The sequence below is a fragment of the Channa argus genome, chromosome 13 (genome assembly GCF_033026475.1).
Source record: "Channa argus isolate prfri chromosome 13, Channa argus male v1.0, whole genome shotgun sequence".
Lineage (NCBI taxonomy): Eukaryota > Metazoa > Chordata > Actinopteri > Anabantiformes > Channidae > Channa > Channa argus.
In genome coordinates this window covers 18845188-18866884 of record NC_090209.1, presented here as the reverse complement: position 1 = coordinate 18866884, position 21697 = coordinate 18845188, and the positions used below count along the sequence as shown (strand labels likewise).

General features: G+C 40.2%; 1 protein-coding gene across 3 annotated transcripts in view; it reads left to right on the top strand.

Annotated features, from left to right (window-relative positions):
- LOC137138980 (helicase ARIP4-like) overlaps positions 1–21697 on the top strand; it is a 59997-nt gene that overhangs the window by 33726 nt on the left and 4574 nt on the right. For all 3 annotated transcript variants that reach the window (XM_067525575.1, XM_067525577.1, XM_067525576.1), the window contains 19 exons: positions 8693–8936; positions 10596–10729; positions 11112–11282; positions 14367–14587; positions 15071–15253; positions 15549–15682; positions 16585–16781; positions 16911–17114; positions 17201–17339; positions 17440–17617; positions 17911–18129; positions 18345–18463; positions 18607–18731; positions 19293–19392; positions 19495–19700; positions 20000–20175; positions 20555–20751; positions 21070–21269; positions 21462–21551. In XM_067525575.1, coding sequence (XP_067381676.1) covers positions 8693–8936; positions 10596–10729; positions 11112–11282; positions 14367–14587; positions 15071–15253; positions 15549–15682; positions 16585–16781; positions 16911–17114; positions 17201–17339; positions 17440–17617; positions 17911–18129; positions 18345–18463; positions 18607–18731; positions 19293–19392; positions 19495–19700; positions 20000–20175; positions 20555–20751; positions 21070–21269; positions 21462–21551 — 3237 coding nt within the window. The remainder of the gene's footprint in view (positions 1–8692; positions 8937–10595; positions 10730–11111; positions 11283–14366; positions 14588–15070; positions 15254–15548; positions 15683–16584; positions 16782–16910; positions 17115–17200; positions 17340–17439; positions 17618–17910; positions 18130–18344; positions 18464–18606; positions 18732–19292; positions 19393–19494; positions 19701–19999; positions 20176–20554; positions 20752–21069; positions 21270–21461; positions 21552–21697) is intronic.

The following is a 21697-nucleotide window of genomic DNA, read 5'->3' as shown; positions in this document are numbered from 1 at the left end:
TGTGTGCACAATACTGACGGGACTGTTACTAGTGCAGGTTCACATATTGTGCACAGCAGCATATGTAGAAATGGCAGAGAGATTGAGATACGTTTAATGTGTTTTACTTTTATCACAATCAATGACTTTTTTCATTTTATTTTCTGCCCCATCTCTACTTTTGCTACACTGACATTTTGTACCCTCAGTGTATCAGGTGCTGCTGCTTACTGTCAGAGTAAATCACAAACACACTTTTTTGCCTTTTCTTGGTTTTCCATCACATTTTAGTTCGCTGATGGATATCACCCCCAACTCTAAATGCAAGTCTGTATTTTGGCCCTTTTCTCTTGTTTGCCAAATGTACGGTTTCCTCAAGAGCTTTAAGATTTAAGTAATCAGATGAAATATTTGATGGTGATGATTATAGATCAACCATTACATGGACTAAATATAGTGTTTTATTTGTGTTTGTATCGACATTACAGACCTCCTTACTTGGTAAGGTAAGTTTGCGGTGAACTGGAGAAATCATTTTTGCTTAAAATATTTTAAATATTTTTTGCTGGGAGTAACTTGTAGTTCTGGCAGATAACTATTGAGATTTACAATCGTTTGTACCCCTTCTGTCATTTGGGGTTTATAGAAAGAAAGAAAGTGTTTTAGACCTATGATCTATAGCTTTATGATTGCAAAGTGCCACTCATTACCTCGTTTTTGGTGGTGCAGATTGTAATTAGCAAGATATCTCAGAAATGTTTGATAAAATGTGGTTGAAAATGAGACGTCTGCCTGTCAGTGTCAGTTATCACTTTGTCACACTGACACATGTAATTACACCTTGTAAATTCTGCAGTGAGCCAAATGTGCCAAACATCTTCATGCCCTGTGAGGTGTAATTCAGTGTTTTATAATCATATGTCAGGGGGAACTGATTATGTAAGAAAGAGGATAAGACAACCCAATGAGCTCAAACATCCATCTTGAGAAGTGGGACAGGGGAAAGTAGCAAGGTGTGAGATGTGACAGGAAGAAAAATGAGCAGAAATGGAGAAATCAATAGGAACAGAGTGAGAAGTCTACTTGAAGTTAGGAGAGGTGTCACAGAAAAATTCAAGTTAGGGAATGTGTGTGACAAATGTGTGTGTGAAAAGCAGGATGTAGGAGAAGAAGATGTTGACAGGTGGAATCCGGGGCAGATAAGCAAATAAAGGAAGTGGAGGAGGATAAATAAAAATGTGAGGTAAGTGAGATGAGGAAGATGACATGATATGGGAATATGTGAGGTGACAAACTTGAGATACAGGATGGGGAAAGATGGCATCAAAAACTGAAAGTATGTCAGTGCAACAGAGTGAACTGTGATAGAAATGCGTTATGAAATGTTATAAATAGGAAAATAGTAAAACAATGGAGAGATTGAAGGTTTTGTCAATTTTATGTCAGTTTATCCTTCAAAGTCTGCTGCAAGGAGACCATCAAATTATACTTAATCAAGAGGCTTCACTCAAATAACAAACACAATTTTATTGACTTATGTAATTAAATAAACCCAACTTAAAAAAGGAAGAGCACTCTGTCCCCCACAGATAATGTTAAAAGATCATTTTCATGCATCATAGTACAAATAAATCTCTTTTATAAATCAATCCTCACATTCTGCTTCTTGTTTTGCAGCTGCCCTCTCTCTGCCATTTTAAAAGTCAGGCGTTACAGAATCTCCATTTAAGTTTTCCAAAACATGTTTAATAACTGAGGGAATAGATGCATTAATGGCAAAAAAAATTTGTTTTTCTCCTAGGAAACATCCCACTGAGAGTCTATCAGGGTGTTGTTTTCTTTGCATGAAATAATTAATTAACACTTTTCCAGTGAATTTACTTAACTTATCTACTTCCTGGAAACTTCTGCGTTGGATAATCCGACACTTTGCCCTTGGTGTGCGTGTGCGGGCGCGTGTGTGTGTGTTATGTGGAGGATTCTCTGGCCCATTGTAGTTAACGTCTGCGTCATCTGTGTGATGTGATGGAGACAGACTTTCCACTCAAGCGCTTCTGTTTGTTTGCTACGTTTTAAATGTGTGTACATCGATGATTTAAAGATAAAAGCAGCAGGGAGGGAGACAATGTTCACACAGTTATGATCCTCATAATGAAACCTCAGTTCAGTAGCTAGAGAGGTGTGTGTGTGTGTACGTGTGTGTGTGTGTGTGTGCTTATGCAAATTTCTGTGCACACGACAAAACTAAACCTGGTATGTAGGTCAAGCTCTCAGGACCTCATATTACCTCTGTGTTTATGTGTGTGGGTGTGTGTGTGTCCCAGCTTGCCCTCAGTTGTCTGAATTAATGATTTATGGATGCAGATAAATCTTGTGCAGGTAATGACCCAAATAAACAACAAAAAAACAGATTTGGGACTTTTTTTTTTATGACTGTTATTACTTTTCTCAAGTAAAGCCCAACATCTTTAGAATTCCTAAATAACCTGTAGATGTAAGGTGGTTGGGAAAAGTGTGTTTATTTGTAGAGCTTCAGAGAGTAATGGATTCCAGTATGAAAGACTCATCAGAAATTGTAATTGTTACAGTGCTGCTTTGTTGATTGCAGGTCAGTGTTTTTTGTTTTTTTTGTTTTTTAGAAAGCAGATTGCAGAACGTAATTCTGCATCAGTTCTGTCACACACTGTAGTAAAAATTAATGGAGCGACACTGGAAAATGTTACTGGATGACTTTACAGATTGTGTTTCAAGCCTGAGGGCAGATTTATCCATCTGTTCCAAACAAGTCAGTTTTTTGTTTTGTTTTGGGTTTCTTTTTTTTTTTGACATGAATGCAGTCACTGATAGCTGTCAAACAGCATTATGTGCAATCTGAAGCTGTTTTCATAACTGGATGGATAAAAACTTTGTATATCCAACTAGTCCCTTTTTTAAAAACTATTTTTTAGAGCTAAGAACCATAGCTTATGCAGTTTAAATGCATTGAGAAACTGAAAGGGTTTCTAGCTCAAGAGAAACTCATACATGTCAGGCCACAGAGGATACGCACACATTTTGAGGTTTTAATGTGTTATGCTGCTGTTGTTTCATTATTGTACATATTCATTATGTGCATATTTTTGTACTTTAAAGATTCACACACTTGAGAAAAGGCCACACACATACACACATCCATGATGCTGTTGCATAGCTGTTCTGTTCGTCAGCCCAGTGTGAGGAGTTATATAAACATTTATCATAAACGTAGTTGTGGTTACATAACTTTGTGGTTTCAGAAGACATTTCCCTTATGAGTCTCTCTCTCACACACACGCGCACAAATCCACACTAACCATGATTTGTTGCCAATGGCCTTGAATTCTTTGGAAGACACACATCTCTCCAGTACATGTCGTGCTCTTCGTGTAAAGGTCAGCACATGCCTAACCCACAGGAAGTGTTTTAGAACAAATTAATGGCCTATTGCTGCGTGGGCTGTTTATTCAATGGCCGCCGTGTGTTGTCGCTACACTTGTTCACATTGCACTTTTCTCTGCTCATTGTGTGTCACAGGTCCAAAGTCAATTGTTTCACAATTTGGCATAGGTTTCTCCTTGCATCTCCCCCTTATCACGCAGCACAAAATTAGATTTGTTTGATTTGGTTGCTTAGTAACAATCTTCTGTCCAGCTCTGAATTTCTTTTTGATGATAACATCTTCACTTTATACTTACAAGAGTAGTTTTCCTTATGAGGTAGGCAGACTTCAGACAGATTTAAGGTCCGGCCTAAATTCAGTTTGCAGTTGAAACTTCTTAGTTGTTCAGCAACAGGAACTAAACTTGTTAATGAGCTTGAAATTCTGTATCAAGCCAATAAATTGATTCAATTTACTTGTTTCAGCTGAAGGTAAATCAGTGGAGTGGAGTTTCATTGCGATTCAAAACCATCTACTCTAAATTTAGACATAAAAGCAGCACAAAACTTCCCCTAAAATAACTTTGCATTCACACTGTGTAGTAATTACTTGATTCTGATAATTTCACTGGAATTGTTAAAGAAGCGAGTGAAGAATCATTCTGAAAAAAGTGAAAGCTGTTATGATGCCAGGTACCCTGGTTAGTTGCTCCTGATAAAAGTGTATATTTGCCTTTTAAAGCCCTTGTATGTGAATTTATCCTCGTTCAAACTGGTCTGATGATTAGGGTTTGTGGTGATGAGTGTAGTGGACTTGAGGCATTACGCAATCTATGTGTTTCTGACATCATATAGACTGTCTTTTGTCTGAGTCGCTATTTTGATTTAAGTGTGTGTGTGTGTATGTGTCGGTCTGTATGTAGCATCACTCCAGAGTTTTTCAGTTTCCTGGGTCCTAAAAGAGGAGCATGGAACACTTTTGAAACACGTATTCATTGTATAACCTGTCCCCACTGTCTGCTTATGATGTGGAAGGATTCTCCCCATGGTTTGTATGTTTTTGTGTCTGTGTGCATAAATGTGTACATCTGCAGATATGTGTGGGACACTTCACTTTGACGTCTTCCAGAATGCTCTATAAAGCACAAAGTCACAGCTGCTCTGGAACTAACTTGTTAAAGTAATGTTTCAAAGCTGAGTTTAATCCTGTGAGCAGCTAGTGCACTAATTTAATAGTGGCAGAATGATTGGTTTAATGGTCAGTTGTAATTGTGTGACAGTTTTTTTTTCTTTATCAGTTATTTTAAAATGAAATGGCTCTTTGTGTTATGTCTAGAAAAAAAGTCTAGACACCGAGGTGATGTTTTCCATTTCACACCTTTTTCTGTAATGTCTTGAATTTGTTCCTAATCTATCTTGTGTATTTCATTCTCATTGTAATACTAAATAGATATTTTTAACAGAGTATACACCATATTATGTATATTTCTGTGAACGTAATGCCAGTAATTCAGGTAATGATCTTATCACTAACATACCTGAATACCAGAGGTCCTTATCATCTTGGAAATTCATTAAATTGGTTCTTAAATGTTTGAACTCCGTCACTAACTACGGTTGATCTGCTGATTACTCTTGTCAGTAGTTGTGGTTGGTTTCACTACATCCCACTCTCATTTTTTTAGAGTTGCACAACATTGCATCTGTTTTATCATTAAAACACCACAAATCTCCAGCTTACCAGAATCCACATGTTTACTTGGATGTCTCACCACTATGTTTTTGTGTGTGTGTGTGTGTGTGTATGTGTGGGGACTGCCTCCAACTATGAAGAGCATCACTCTATTTCTCTTTGAATGGTCACTTTCTCTTTCATCCCCCATCCCCTCCTCTTTCCATCCCATCTGCCCCCTCTGTGCTCTGTGTGTGTGGGGGTGGGGTGGCGTACTCTGCATTTCAGGAATCGTTATATAACTGTTCTATAAGGTAGAGTTGGAGGGAGGCATGAGCAAAACATTGAAAAACAGAGTGACAGAGAAATTTAGATTCAGATCTGTCACATAAAAGAAATATCTTGTGTTAGCAGACATTAGGCTTGGGTCCAGTTTATAAAAGCTTTTCCATTTTCCTGTTATAGACACAAAATATCTTTTATCTAATTCCTGGAAAACATATCATGTGATAAACAGGACATTGCGTACGAGGTTTCCTGTGTTTTGATTAAACAAAATGGAACAAAAACCAGTTAACATGAGCAATAACTGCTAAAAACAGGAAAGATGCCACTGTTCTGCACACACTTTGACTGACAACAACTCGTCCTGTTTTCAGTTTTGGTTATTTGAAACCCATTTCACATAATTAGTAGCAGCTTTATAAACCATAGAAATGTTGGCCTATATTGTACTGGTTTCCCCAGAGGAATGAATGTCACTCACTCTTTTGACCTGTTTGTAGCCTCATGTGAAAAGCCCACATTAATGGCACAAATGCAAAAACAAGGTGTATTTTATTGTCAAAGTAATTGACGTTATATGATATTTGATACAATGTGGCTCAACCCTGCTCTAAACACAAAAGTTATCTAGTCCTGAATCAGCATACAGGAACAATTACTTTGGTAGCACTAGATGACCACCAGAGTTATTGCAATTCGTCATGATTGAGACATGTCAAGTCACATTTGTTTGGATAGCCCAAATTCACAAATGTGCCTCAAGAGTCTCTAAATTCTGTACAAAATACAACCTTTTTAGCCAATCAATCCAGTAGGTTTTGAGATATCTTCCTGGATAAGTGGAGGCTTAACCCTGTGGGTGTGACTACAGAAAAGCATAAGCTTTTTATCTGAAACTAAAAAAGTCAAAGTGCACGGTCACTGCGTGTACTTTGATGCTAATGCAGATGCAGACCAGCCACAACATTTGGGTGTTTTAATTTTGTGGTGAATGGCAACGGTACAACAGCTTGGCCTCTCACTACAGAGTGCCCGTGCTTTTCAGTGTTCACCACAACATGTTGGGATGTCCTGATGCCGATACCAATATCAGGCATTGGGCCCACTTCTGCCTTTGTGTACCTGTACTCTTACTTATAAAACTTCTGATACTGTACCCGATACCACGTTAGCCTCTGCATGTTAGCAAAGGTCGAAAAATGTCTGTTTTAAGATGACCGATGATGACAGAAGTAAAGCCGAATGCAAACTCCGCTGTAGTAAAGTCTTAAGATGCAGTTGCTAACAGTCATAATGTCCAGAAACTCCTACTAGAATCAAAACAGAAAAACTTGAATTTGTACTCGTTATTGGCAAGTCCTTAAATGTACGTGCTTGTACTTGTACTCAGTCTTTCAGTGTCCAAAAAGTGGTTTCAGGACATCCCTAACAGATGGTGGTAATTGGCTGAATGTCTCTTCTTTATTTACTTGCTTCCTTTCTTGGGAAAGTTTGATATCACAATGCTTGCAAAGGAAAAGAAATGGTAGTTTTAGACATCTCATCCCCCACCTCAATACTCCATTATGTCAAAGGTGTGTGTGTGTGTGTGTGTGTGTGTGTGTATTCACTTATACATGCAGATTCTCCTATTGTGACAAACTCAGCCTCTGGTTTGGCAGTGAACATGCCTTGCTTCATTTCTTAGCATGTGTTGTTAAATGGGGGAAGAGGTTTTTGTGTGTGTGTGTGTGTGTGTGTGTGTGTGTGTGTGTGTGTGTGTGTGTCGGCAATGTGTTCATGTTTGTCAAGTCATTCCAGGCAGAATCTTGGCTGAAGTATCCCAGTGTATGTTAGGTATTTATGTGCTGATTTTTAATCTTATGTGAACACTTGTCCTCTTGAATGTGTACATATCATTCTGTGTTTATGTTGAGTTCACAACTGTTTGAGGCCATTTTACAACTGTGATGTTTAACATAACGCTTTTCCCCAAGTCCTTCACTCTAATGTTAGTCAGTATCCTCACAACTATTGCAAGTCAACGCGTGTGTGTGTCAGTGTTTGTGTCCTGTCTTGTGTTTTGTAAGCCATCCATATTTATGATCCAGCTCTTACATAAGCCTCAGATCTGGTTCAGTGTGTCTCTGGCAGAACAACTGAGAGAAGGAGGAGGAGGAGGAGGAGAGAAAAAGGAGAAAGGTGAAAGGAAAGCACAGGCAGAGATTTAGGGGAGAATAAACAAAGAAAAATAGAAATGAAGATGATAACTGGAGAATAGTGAAGAGTAAGAAAAAGGTGCCATATGGTTCAGGAGTTTTTTTTTATCTGTGCTTTGGCTCCGGAGAAATCTTCCTGGTGTGTTGCATATGTAGCTTAGTCAAATGGTAACTTGAGTAAGTTTAAATGACTAAACTTAAATCCTCAGAGGCTTCAGCTGAAAACAACAGCTGTAATGAATCACATCACTGTAATGGAAGTAAACGCAGTAAACAGGCTTCATTAGAGACACCAGCAGCTCAAAAACAAGCCAGAGCAAATCTAAGAAAGGTTTGACAAGAATGTAAGTTGATAATTGAGCCAAATCAGCTGTAACAGTTACTTTAATAAATCGTTGTACATAAAACAGATTTTACGTGACGACTTAAACATTGTCATCAGGTGTGTGGTCTCTGCTCAGACCAGTTAGACAAGGAGAGGTGTCACTGGATGAAGATGCCCTCTTAATTTGTTTCCTTATACAGCTGTACTCAACCAACCAGCTAATATTAAGTTGTGAAGCTGCGAATCCGTCTGAGTCACCAACGTTTACAAAACTCAGTTATGAAAGCCGTTCAGCTGTTTTGACCTAAATCAACTTCATCCATTCACAGAGATGCTGCTCATCTGTTAAAAATGACAACAAGACAGGATTTCGGTTTGTAAGTGGAAACTGTCACAAATGAATCACAAAATAAAAGGTTTTGTAGTAAAAAATGTTCACATCTTATGTGCAGTGTTCACATTTTTGAGGAGCAACGAAGAAGATTTGTTCAGAAAGTTTTTTTTTTTTTTTTTAAGTCACATAGCACTGCTCACTTGTCCACTCTATTTGGTGGATGGACGTATTCAAGACGTATAAAAAGAGCTGCAGGTTTGATAGTGCTGCAGACATGAAACACGATTAGATTTATTCTGCACAGGCACAAATTATGCACAACCAATCCCGTTCTTTGCAAGGAGAACATTAAAAACATGAATTCAAGTGTTTACTTTCAATGATGGAGCAACTTGTCGAAAGAGTTTTCGTCCTCCACAGCATCAGCAGCTACACCTGCCTTTGATGGGACAACGATGAGTTTTTTAAGTCTGTGTAGTCACTTCTTCCTCTTTCTTTCACAGACCAGTCCCATGGCACTCCCTTCAGCTCAGAGAATGAGACTCAGGAAGGCGATCCAGGTGCATGGCAGTGCACACCTCCCCCATCTACCTCACCTGTGGGGGAGACGCCAGCCCACCCTCCCCACTCCCAGCCGGCGTCTAGACCCTGCTCCAGACCGGCCAGCCAAAGTCCCTCCCCTCCCATTCCACTGTCAGGAACCAAGAAGAGGAGCTCCAAACCAGCACACATGAGACGCAACATCAGGTCCTGACCTCTGCATCCTCACTTTAACTTGAACAATCATCATAGTGAAAGAGTTCAAATGGACACTCAATCTTATTATGTAGGGATTTTTAAGAAATGTAATGTAAAATGCAACATTTAGCCCTCTGCTATTTCCCATTACAGCTTTAGATCAATAGTTCAACATACTGCTTTTGAAAAAATACCTTTCTTTATATGGAAAAAAAGTCAAAATTGCTATTTAAGAGTTTTGCATATAAAATACAGGGCATTGTTTTGCAGGATAAACAATAATTTTAATATTGTATTTGATGTAGCTAAAAACTAATGTTCTGGATATTTGGTGCTGCCAGAAACCGGCAATACAACACAATGGCAACAACCACAATCTGCTAATGCTTCTAGAAATCATCCTAACAAACAAGCTATATTGAAAACAAAACAAACCAGCAAATCTGGCCTCACACCATATCTATCGACAAGCATTAAAGGTGGCTCTATGCAGGGCGAGCAGGTACCAGTCAACCTGGAGATCAAAGGGATTACTACACTATCCCCCTGAGAAAGATGCTGCTGAGGTGCAGAGTAAACTGACACTCACTCGGCTTATTCAACTCTTACTGTATTTCTAATAACACCCATTGTTGGCTGGATAACAGGATTTATGATAAAGAACTAAAGTGCAGACCAATGACTGATGATATCTGACAGTGATTATACATATGCTCAGTCTTTATTCATCCAGCTGCCAATAACCACGATATAGCTCAACCTCAAGTATGTGCTATAGTTTCATAACAGCGTCCTTACCATAATAGCATATGATAGACATACAAACTCAGGGTTAATTTCCTTCTCTTCAGTTCCTCCTTTGATGACATATTAGTGTATGAAAGTGTCAATAATAAGATTTGAGGTAAAATAATGAAGCCTAAGCACTGATCATGATAAATGTAGAGTTTCTCCAGTATTTCAGCCAATGATAAACTTGGCTAAATCACCGTTCTCTCAATTAATGAACTCATCATAATTCTGTCTGATATAATTCAAAGCATCAACAGTATGAAATTCATATAATCACACAGCTACGTTCTCTACATGCTTGAGATTTACCTAGATTATAGGGAGCCTAACTGCTGACAAAACGCACATGAACACTGTGTGCTCAGTGTTGAGGAAGTACTTTGAAATTGTAATTACCACCACAGCCAGTTACCTCTTTACAGCGCAGGAACAACAAGAAACTTTAGGGAGAATTGTAGTTTGGTTAACAAAAGCTATTTAGAGAAAGTATTGGCAGTGGTATTAGAGGTAAACTACTGGTAAAATTGAACATGTATATGATGATGTGAAATAGTTGTTACTGTTATTCCAAAAAGTACTTTTTCACAGGTCCTACAACCCACAAATAAAATAGCCCACTATTCATGGCAAAGTGGAAGAAATGTCAGTTTTGGTTTTCTGTTAGCTGGTTAACGTATGAAATATAGAACAATTTTTCTGACTGTTTGTAAATAAAAAGCAGTAATCAATTTACATTTTATAAATAATGAGTGAAGAAGCCACTGTTTGCTGTGGCAGGGTCATAAGTGAATACCTACCATCAGAAGCCAGTGGAAACCATGCGTTTGAAATATGACCATACTCAACCTAATATTATGTTTGTCTGTGTCCACATAGGAAGTTACTTAGAGAGCATCAGTTGGAGGCAGTGACCAAAGCCGCCCAGCAGGAGGAGCTGGAGAGGAGGCATCGTTTGGAGCAGCAGAGAAGACAGGATCTCCCAGTACCACTGCTGCCTGAATACACAACTGGTGAGCGTGTGTATCCAAAAATAAATGAAGAGAAAATAAAACATTGGTCAACCAAACACCAATGCTGTAACCTGTATGTCAGATGTTCCTAATCCTAATCATTGGCCTAATCAAAGTTCAAAGTTTAAATAACGGCTTTAAACATCTTATCAGTACATTTTATAAACTTCTGAACCGTTCAACAAGCTTTGACATTATCTCTCTTGTCAACATTTTGACTTGTAGTGTTTCACTGTCAAATGTCTGCACACAACGAGAACTAACTCATTGTCCTCCTTTTTGGTTTTTTCCTCTTCAATCTCTTCTTTCTTCCCCTTCTGTCCCTCATTTCTTTCAAATCTTTCTTCACCTACTTGATCTGGTGCACTCTTCCCCTCTTCAGGCGATGTGACAAAGCATGTGTCTTCATCGTCTGCATCAACAGCATCACTGCGAGAAGTGAAGCCAGCCAGACAGGACGTGATCTGCCTGGACTCCAGCAGCACTGGCATCAGCGAGGATGAGAGCAAAACTAACGTACCAGCCCTTTCTACAGAGCACAGACACAAAACAGGTTTGACTCCTTTTTAGCTACATTATCTGATATTGTGAAGAGATGTCATGAAAAATTGTCTCTAGCCTTGATATTTAAAAAAAAAAAAAAAAAAAAAGTAAAAAAAATTGTGGATGGAGTTCATAATAAGTTAGGGACATACGGTTGATGCTTAAGAGGCCTTTACTAAGAATAAATGTACTCACAAAAAATAATCCAAAAAAAAGTGGAAAAAGTGTTGGAGATTGGACAAAATGGAAATCCAATTTTTCTGGAGAACAAAGTGGAGCCCCATTTATCAGTATGTAGTGACACAGATGTTCAGGAGCCTGAATTTTGCCCTGCACAGTGCAGGTCTCCAGCAGACCTCTGGGCCTTTGTCCTTATTTGATTGTATAAGTGGGTTAATACTTTGTGTCCCTTTCGGGAAAGCTGATAGGGACACAGGGCTATGAAGTTTATTATCCATCATCCAGTTGCGCATTCTGAGCTGCCAGGATAGTTTGGCAAAGCCAGTTGCTAATTCTTAAGATGCCAAATCAGCACAGTGTGAGCTCTGTTACAGCGTGTGAAGAGTCCTGTTACAGATGCCAAGCATTCAGGAGAAGTTTTAGAAATTAAAAGATGGGTTCACTGTTTCCACCAGTGCAAACATTTAGCCTTTTAAAGAGAAGGGGGACTTTGAAATTCACAGGGCGAAACATTGATAGCTTTAAGGCTGTGATAAAATTTGTTTTGTAATGGAAACATTTTCTATTTATCTCTTTTCAAGCAAAACCAGAATTTCAATGACACAGTGCAGTATTAAACCTCTGTACGTACATGGGGCATGTGTAAATGTTGATGAACGTATAAATGAAAGTGAAAATTTAGGGAGGGGCCGATTACTTCTTTTGCTGAAAAACTATTTTCGTTATGGATTGTGTATAATGGGCTTTTTCCACTGTATTTTCAGATTTTTCAATGGTGTTATTTTCACATAAAGGTTCTCAGTGCCTTGACTGTGGTATTCGCACTATGTTAGTATGTTATCACAGTATGAATTCTACAGCAGATTGATTAAGGAAAGGGTCAGAATCCTGCTTCATGAATGGCAATGATCCCACTGGACTTTGTTCACACCCAGAGCTGTAGTGTGTTGTCAAGTATCTTAGTAGTTATCAATAGTGTTGTACAATGCACATTAAGACATTTTAAAACCTTTCATTACAATCTAGTTTGACAAGACAGTTTAGCTACATTGTGTTGTAATGTCCTGAAGTTAAAGTGACCCTGAAATCTCCGTGTTTACATATCTTTACATTTGTCTTTTGTGGTAACGCCTTTAACCACTTTTAATTCTAGAGAGATGATTTATGTTCTCGCAGCATTTCCACAGCTACAATTTGAGGTCCAATGCTGTTCTTCAAAGGGCACATCCGGAGCTCACGGAGGGATTGTGCTATCAAAGAGAAATATCGCACATGTAATATTTTTGCTGGGTTGGGTGGAAACCTCACATTAGTCTCTTAAGCTGCGCAGCCTTACTGGCCTCATGACAGCCATGCGTTTATGAAATTACACACTCTTTTCAGATTGCTTTCTGAGCCCAGGGGCCTTGAAATTCGGTGCATTAAAAGTCCTCCTCAGCTTGAATTTCTAGGAAAAAACATGAGAGATCGAAAAACAACCCAAATTAGACTGTTAGGTGTTTATTCTGCAGCCACTCTGGAGAACTCTGGCTCTGCATCCTTGTTAACTCTTCTCTGAACAGAAGACGCACTGATTATTGGTTTAAATGAAATGTTATGACGAAATTGTGAACGTTTTAATTGGAATACTTTGACAGGTTACTTTAAATAATTCTAACTACTAGATGAATGCGAGTACGGCTGGCTCTCTTTTTCTTGGTGACTCAGTGAAGACAATTTTAAATAAGCTGCAATCAGCATGCACACTCTTTAAATTCTTTGTAGATCAGAGTGACTCCATAACATTTTGCTGCTCAAGTAAGTGTGTGTGTTTCACTAGATTAGCTGCCACGTGTATCAGGATGTTTAAAAGCGTCAAAGAGTGCATCATGTACTGCTCACTTATTGCCCAAATGCAAAGAAACACATATACAGACTCAAACAGTCGAGGATAAACGCACACATTTGAGAGAATAAAGAGAAGACTGGAAAGAAGGACTGGAGAGAATGGAGAGATGCCGAATGGGCAAAAGATAACGTAGCGTTGAGAGCTGAGAAAGACAAAAGCAAAGGAGAGAGAGAAAAAAACAGTGGGAGGAACAGAGATGAAAGGCGAGTGTCTGTGGGGCAGATCAGAGCTCGTCTGTGGAGCAATAAATCTGGCTAATCCTGGTTATGAGCCAGAACACATACATACGCACACGCACACACCACAGTGGCACAGTGACATTTCTGGTTGGGGTTGCATAACCAGTCTCCCCCTCCACTCTAATCCTACTTGTATAACCAGCCATTCACTACAGTTATATAACCTCTCTCTTCCACACACACTAACAAACTGACACACACACACCTCTCCTCTTCCCGTCATGCCCTCGCAGTTTGTCAGCTTGTGTAACTTTCAGCACTTGATACCGTTGACGCGCGAGTCCTTTTTATCAGATATGGATTGCAGTCTTTCCGTTCCACACAAATGCAACGTGACGTTCATGATAGATGTCAAATCACAAGCTGTGCTCGTGACGGGGGCTCACATCACTTGAGATGAATGTGTCAGTGCCAGTAAAAACACAGCAGTAATTGTTTTCACAGGGGAGGCTGCAGCTGAGTCTTGCACACCTTAGTTAGTTGCAGCTCTAAAATGCTTGATTTGAACTAAAAACACAAACAATCCTCCAAAAATTTGCATCACTTGAAGTCACTTTGTTACACCTTCTTACAACTACTAATGTGCATTTGCCCAAACAGTGTTCACCTTTTCAAAAGCTCTTTAACCAGTCGGCACAACAGAAGTCATAAATAACTGCTCATTGTTTTAACACAAAGGTCAATGTGGTGATGGTGATGTGGTGCAAAAACCATAATTGCGGGTTTGCAGAAGTACAGTGGCGGTGAACACCGTAAATTACATTGAGTTCTTATGATTTCTTGACAGATGTGATAGATGTGAGCTCAGGCGAGGACGACACCATTGTCCATGTCAGCAAAGAGTCCACTAACGAGGAAGAAGAGAGCGAGCCGAGCGGTGCGCACGCCAACGACGCCCTCAATCGACCAGACGCTCGGGGCAGGGTGCTGGTCAACCTTAACCACCCAGCGGAGGAGGAGGACATTTTTCTGTCGCCTCAGCTGGCACAAGCTGTCAAACCTCACCAGGTATTTTTACTGCTGCGTTCAAAAAAAAAAGAAGTCTAAATGTCAACAGAAGCAATAGGTTTTTCTTTTCTGTTTTTACCTTTTGATTTGGATTTTGTACCATGGCATGAAAGTCTTGCTGTGATAATTATCTTCAGTCAAATAGTCTGAGCAAAATTCCGATTCCTTGACCTTTATGCAGTCTGGGACAGCCTGCTGAGTCTGATCTTTTCTTTCAGTTTTAATGAGATATCACCTCTGCTTTCTCACCGCCCACGTTCTCCTCTTTGTTCCGTCTCTCTGCTAACATCCTTTTCATCCGTCTTACCTTTCTATCACTGTGCCACCTACTTTCTAATATCTCTTTACCTATTCCTTCTTTCTTCACTGCTTTGCTCTTTCTTCTTCTCTTACATTACTATCTTCCTTGTCTGTTTGTCTTTCCTTCAAACCTCCATGCTGTGTTTGGATCGTCACTACCTTCTCCATCTATTTCCCCTTCAGATTGGTGGGATCCGTTTCCTGTATGACAACCTCGTGGAGTCGGTGGAGCGTTTCAGCAGCAGCAGCGGATTCGGCTGTATCCTCGCTCACAGCATGGGCCTGGGCAAAACGCTGCAGGTCATCTCCTTCATCGACGTCCTGTTCAGACACACCCAAGCTCACACTGTGCTCGCCATTGTACCTGTAAGCACCTGTGGATTAAATACAACAAAATATGAAGGATTTAATCAATAACACACATTGTACTCTGTAGTGAAACTCACGGTTGAATGCATAAAAGAGTTTATATTAAAGTTTTGTTTTTTTTTTTAAACAGTGAAAACAACAGCATTTTTAAGCCACAGTTAGCATGTTTCACATCTTCTGCAGTCTTTAAAATGAGTAATCCCAGTTTTACCTGTAGAATATTAAGTCAAGTGGCCAATTAGTAATTCCAGCACAAGTCTAAGATGCAGTTCTTACCTCTTGTCCTTGCCAGGTGAACACTTTGCAGAACTGGCTGTCAGAGTTCAATATGTGGGTCCCACCCCAAGAAGCGTTTCCTCCAGACACAGACCCAGCACTGGTGATGCATCGTACCTTTAAGGTTCACATCCTCAATGACGAACACAAGTGAGTAAAACTGTGCCAAGTAATGATAAAATAAATTTTAGTCCTGCTGCACACGTTTTCACTTCCTGTCATGTCTTAGGTTTAAATCCATCTCAGTAAACTAGTAGGCCTTAAAAATTATGCAAAGCAATGAAGAGATTTTCTTTTTCTACATCTGGTTTTTAAAAAAAAAACAACAAAAAAAAGACAGAGCTGATATTCTGACCTGCCTCTGCACTTCCCATCTGGCTTCGCTTCCCTTCCATCCCTCCATCATGCTCTTCCTCGACAGCTGCTCCTGCTGAAAAGATTTTCTGAATTTTGTGTGTGTGTCTGTGTGTGTGGGATTAAGGGAGAAAAGATGTAAGGAATGTTGCAAGGTGAGCAAGCAGTTCTGTGGAACAGCCTTGTGTGGAAGTGACACAGTAACCTCGTTCTGTCTCTCACTTCAGTTAAAGATTTCTTATAAATAAAAAAATTACCATGTCCTGTTTGTTCCTGCTCCACTACCAGCTAATGATTAGTCATTTTTTTAATTGGTTTGGTGATTTATTACAATTAAAATCATAGACTATACGGCATTAGTTTTTTTTCTTTCTTTCTTTTAATATAAGATAGTCCAAGTATTATAGATTCTTCTTCTCTTTCACCCATCATCCTCCCTTTTCTTTCAGCAAATATTTCTCCATTTTCATGCTTAAAACTTAAACTAAAACACTGCTACGAATCACTTTCTTTTTAAACCACTGCTTAGAGAGAAACCGCTCCAATATTGCTATTTATGTTGCGCTGCCTTTGTTTCACTGTGTTGCTTTGGAGAACAGGTGTTGTTCTTTCTGTGCACAAGAAGCAAACATTCCAGGGATTCAAGCTGAAGTAAAGGGAAACATAAAAAAAGATGCATTTTTCCCTGCAATACTCAGGAACATGGTGACTAGGGCCAGGGTGGTGGAGGACTGGGCTCGCGATGGAGGGGTACTGCTGATGGGCTATGAGATGTACCGTCTCCTGTCGCTGAAGAAAAACCTTATGGCCGGGAGGAAGAAGAAGAACAAGAAAACGACAGGACCTGTTGTAATCAACCTGGATGAAGAGGACAGGCAGCAGGAACTGCTCAAAGGTGAGAGAAAATGGGGTAGGGTGAACAAAGACTAGTAGACAATGTAACAAAACAATCTTCGTATACTAGTTTTAAAAGCAAAAATGTCGAATATTATAGAAGACCATTTCATCTGTTGTCCTCCTGCAGGTATTGAGAGAGCTTTAGCCCGACCTGGTCCGGATGTGGTGATCTGTGATGAAGGCCATCGCATCAAGAACTGTCATGCCAGCACGTCCCAGGCTTTGAAGAACATTCGAACCAGACGCCGTGTGGTCCTGACCGGCTACCCGCTCCAGAACAACCTGATTGAGTACTGGTGCATGGTGGACTTTGTTCGACCCAACTTCCTAGGTAAGGGACAGGATCTGGTTTCTCCACAATCAGACACTTGCTGAGATTAGCAGGAAATATGGGACTTAAACATGCACATATTTCAGGTACGCGGCAGGAGTTCAGCAACATGTTTGAGCGTCCTATTCTGAACGGGCAATGTGTGGACAGCACGCCTCAGGACATTCAGCTGATGAGGTACAGGAGCCACGTCCTGCACAGCCTGCTAGAAGGCTTCGTACAGAGGTGAGACAGATGCCTTTATCAACTCACAATCACAGCCCACAAAACAAGGCTTGACCCTTAACATTTCACACATATTAACCGTTTCTTGTCTTTATTCCAGACGAGGCCATGATGTGCTTAAGGACCAGCTGCCCTCCAAGGAGGAGCATGTGATCCTGGTGCGTCTGTCTCCACTGCAAAGGGCACTGTACAAGGAGTTCATGAACCGCTTCAGAGAAGCAGGAAACACCGGCTGGCTCAGCCTCAACCCACTGAAGGCTTTCTGCGTCTGCTGCAAGGTGAGGAGGACATACAAAAGGACCTCTGTTTGACATTTTTTGTATTTCTCTTCAAAATCAGGAGATCATTCACAATTCTATCCATATTATTTCTTATTCAGCATCATAGATTTAGTTAGAAAAGCCTCTTTTTTTTAGTTTCAATTTAAGGTAATTTACAGGATAAAAATGAAAACAACTAAATATCTTTTTGTCCTTGTAGCACATTTACTCATTCTACTATTCTTACTTCTGTTTATCTGTTTGCCACCATGACGAGTCTTTGCACAGCTGATCTCCTATCTGTTCATCAGATTTGGAACCATCCAGACGTCCTGTACGAGGCCTTGCAGAAGGAAAATCTGGCAAGTGACCAGGACTTGGACCTTGATGACATCACGTCCACAGGACCTGCACGATGTCCAGCCGCCCCCAATCAGAAGTCCAATCCCCTGGAGAATCCTAACCCGATTGGTGGATTGAGTCTTAACCAGCTGCAGGAGAAAGCCAATCAGGTCATCACCTATGAGTGGGTAAGTTGAACCTAAATTAAGGTTGGGAGCTGAATATTTCTTCCTCTTTATTAATGTTTTACATTTTCTCTTCATTCACCCAAATGAAATTCAGCCACATACAGTCAATGTTTAAAGAAATATCCACTACAACTGGACTCAACTGACTTAACACGTTGCATGATTCTGATTCATCGTGAAGTGAATTTTAACAAGCTCTCTCTTCACGTGGCTAGGCGAAGGACATCATGTGTGACTACAAACCCGGCATGTTGGAGAACTCGGCAAAGATGGTGTTGCTTTTCCACTTGATTGAGGAGAGCATTAGGAAGGGAGACAAACTCCTTGTCTTCAGGTAAAAGACACATTTTTTTATGATTTTCTACAAATGTTTTCAGCCTTGATTAATTTCTTCTTTGGAGTTTGAGTACGTTAGGGTGTTGAAGCTCTCATGCATATTATCTAATCGCTGTGTTTGCTCCTGTCTTCCTCCTACAGTCAAAGTCTGTCCACATTGACTGTAATTGAGGAATTTTTGGCCAAGAGAACGGTGCCTACATCCCCCCACACTTCAGGCAGGGACAGACCCAACCACAATTGGGTCCGCAACCTGAATTACTACAGTAAGGGGCCATTTATTATGAGTAGGAGAGTCTTTTCCTTGCTAAGTATGCAGGTGACATGACTAGTGTGAAACAGATGTGGTTCAGCACCTTTTGAAAAGGAAGAGCTATTTTTCTGCAATCTGTGTTAAACTAATGTGAAATACTTATAAATAAAATAAATCCGTCTGTTTCACTATAATAGTTGACTTGCAGTGAGAGCTGCCACCTGCTGGTGTTTCTTGGTAACAGCCAGAAATTAGTTTATAGCTCTGCACCGGCACAAAGAAGTGACAGCTGATGTAGAGCAATGATTTCTTTGGGATTAAGTTATTTAACTATTGATCTATGATCCACAGGGATATTATTATTTTATATCTTATCTTTTTTTTTTTTTTTTACCTATAAATAGCAGGTGGATCAGTTTTTGAGATACAGTCGTGTAATATAATGAAGCCACTTTTAAAAAAGCATAAGTATAAAGAGGAAAAAGACATTAAAAATAAAAAAAACAAAAGTAAAAGCATCACATCATGCAGTGCAACCTGTCTAACTGTGCATTTGTTGTGTGGTTTCTTGAAGGACTGGATGGAAGTACAACGGCCTCAGAGAGAGAGAGACTGATAAACCAGTTCAATGATCCATCCAACACCTCAGCGTGGGTCTTTCTGTTGTCAACTAGGTAACATTTTTGACTCGACGGCGAAAATTAATGTTTCAATTTAATTTGTATTTTCTGGGGTAGAATGTAACATGTATTTGCTTATACGCTCTCGGTCCTCAGGGCTGGTTGCTTGGGTGTGAACCTGATTGGGGCAAACCGCGTGGTCGTGTTTGACGCCTCCTGGAACCCGTGTCATGATGCCCAGGCCGTGTGCCGCGTCTACCGTTACGGTCAGAGGAAGCCATGTCACATCTACCGCCTAGTGTGTGACTTCACTCTGGAGAAGAAGATCTACGACCGCCAGATCTCTAAACAGGGCATGTCAGGTGAGTTGAACTGCACTGACTAATATTACAAACACACACGCTCCTACAGACAGTTACCTCTCACTAAAATGTTTGAATATTTTCAAATAGGTCCATTGTCATATTTGTCATTTTTATTACACAAAATTAATATTTTACATGCAGTTCAGCACCTAACGTACTATAGTCCTACTAACTACGCAATCCAGAGTAAACAAATGTTTGCTGTGAGCTTTGACTAGTGAGACAGAAACATTTATACCACTGATTCTTCACTTTCGGAATCCTACAGCCCTTGTATTTCTCCTTTTCTCTATCAGACCGGGTGGTGGATGACTTGAACCCAGTGCTGACTTTCACCAGGAGGGAGGTGGAGTCCCTTCTTCACTTTGTGGAGGAGGAGCCAAACCCCTCCCAGGTGCAGCTGCCGCCCCAGGACAGCGTGGAGAGTGTCCTCAGGAAGATGCTGCACCTCTATCCTCACCTGATTACCAAGGTAAAACAAACTGTCCCTATATGACCCTTAGAGGTGTGTAAATGTGACATGTGTTGGGATGTTTCTGACAATCATCCTGGGATGTTTTTGCATCATTCACTGTATTCTTGAGAGGCTGATGATGTTTATGCTAAGAATGGGTCTCATCCCAAGCATTGCAGGCTGTAAGACAAATGTGTTATCTGACTGAATATGAGGTGAGAAACACACCAGCTTGTGGAGTTTGAAAGGTGCTGGGTCACCTCGATAGTTAAACCATCCACTGAGCAGACTAAACTCTGCTAAGTTGGTTTTATGAAGCATCACATCAATGTTTGTATTTGAAATTTTAATGATTTCATAACATCTTTTTTTACCTTCATCGCTTTCTCCACTCCAGCAACCATTTCCCCATGAGTCTTTGCTGATGGACCGCAGGGAGATGAAGTTGAGCCGCGCTGAGAAGAAAGCTGCAAAGAAGGGCTATGAAGAGGAGAAGAGGGCCTCTGTGCCGTATACCCGCCCTTCTTACGCTCACTACTACCCCGCCAGTGACCAAAGCCTCACCAACATCCCTGCCTTCAGCCAGAGAAACTGGTCAGTGAATCACACCTTCAATAAGTGCAGACCTTAAAACAAACAGACCAAGGGCACCTGAGGCTTTTCCAATTTCCTTAACAAATTTATCATTTTGCCTTTAGAAGTGCCCTCAGTTTCAGCCTAGTTGCAGGGATTTTCTAAATCATACAAAGCTGGCGTGATACTTAGATACTTATTTCTGTAGAATATTGTCCATTTCATTAAAAAAAGTGTTTAAAAGGTGATGTTCTTGAAAAAGCAAAAGTGTCTAATATCTATATGTCCATTTTAAAAGTTACCAAAAGTCATAAACTGAAATATAAACTTTGTACCCAGGCGCCCTCCTCCTCGTACTGAGGACAAGCCAGTGCCCAGTATCAGGCCTGGCCAGTCAACCCCAGTTCCCATGGTCCCCCGCCAGGCATCTTCGGGTTCTGCCTCAGGCAACAGTTCATCCAGGTCCAGCCTTGGGGGATTTCCTGTAAATTGCTTGCAAAAAGCCGGCGTCTTCGTACAGAAGATTGTTACCACTACTGGTAGGAAAACCGTGCCTGTAATCCAATGCTCTTTGTTTAACCTGCTGACCTCATTTCATTCTCATCCCACAAACCTTGTTGCCATGAATCCTTTCTCTTTGTGATTTTAACAAAAGAATAGTGATCAAGTCTAACCAGTGAATAGATGATCTCATCTACTCTTTGTATAATTTTGTTTTTGGTTTCTTTTAGACATAGTGATTCCAGGCACCAACAGCTCAACAGACGTCCAAGCCAGAATCACAGCTGGAGAGAGCATCCACATAATCAGAGGCACCAAAGGTAACCAATCACTGCACAGGGCTACTAGATTATATTCTGGAAATATTTACCACAATAAAAGTGACCACAATAAAAATTGTATATTTGGGATTTGAACTGTTAATCAGAAAAAACTATTCTTGGTTATTGCTGAAAATAAATAACAG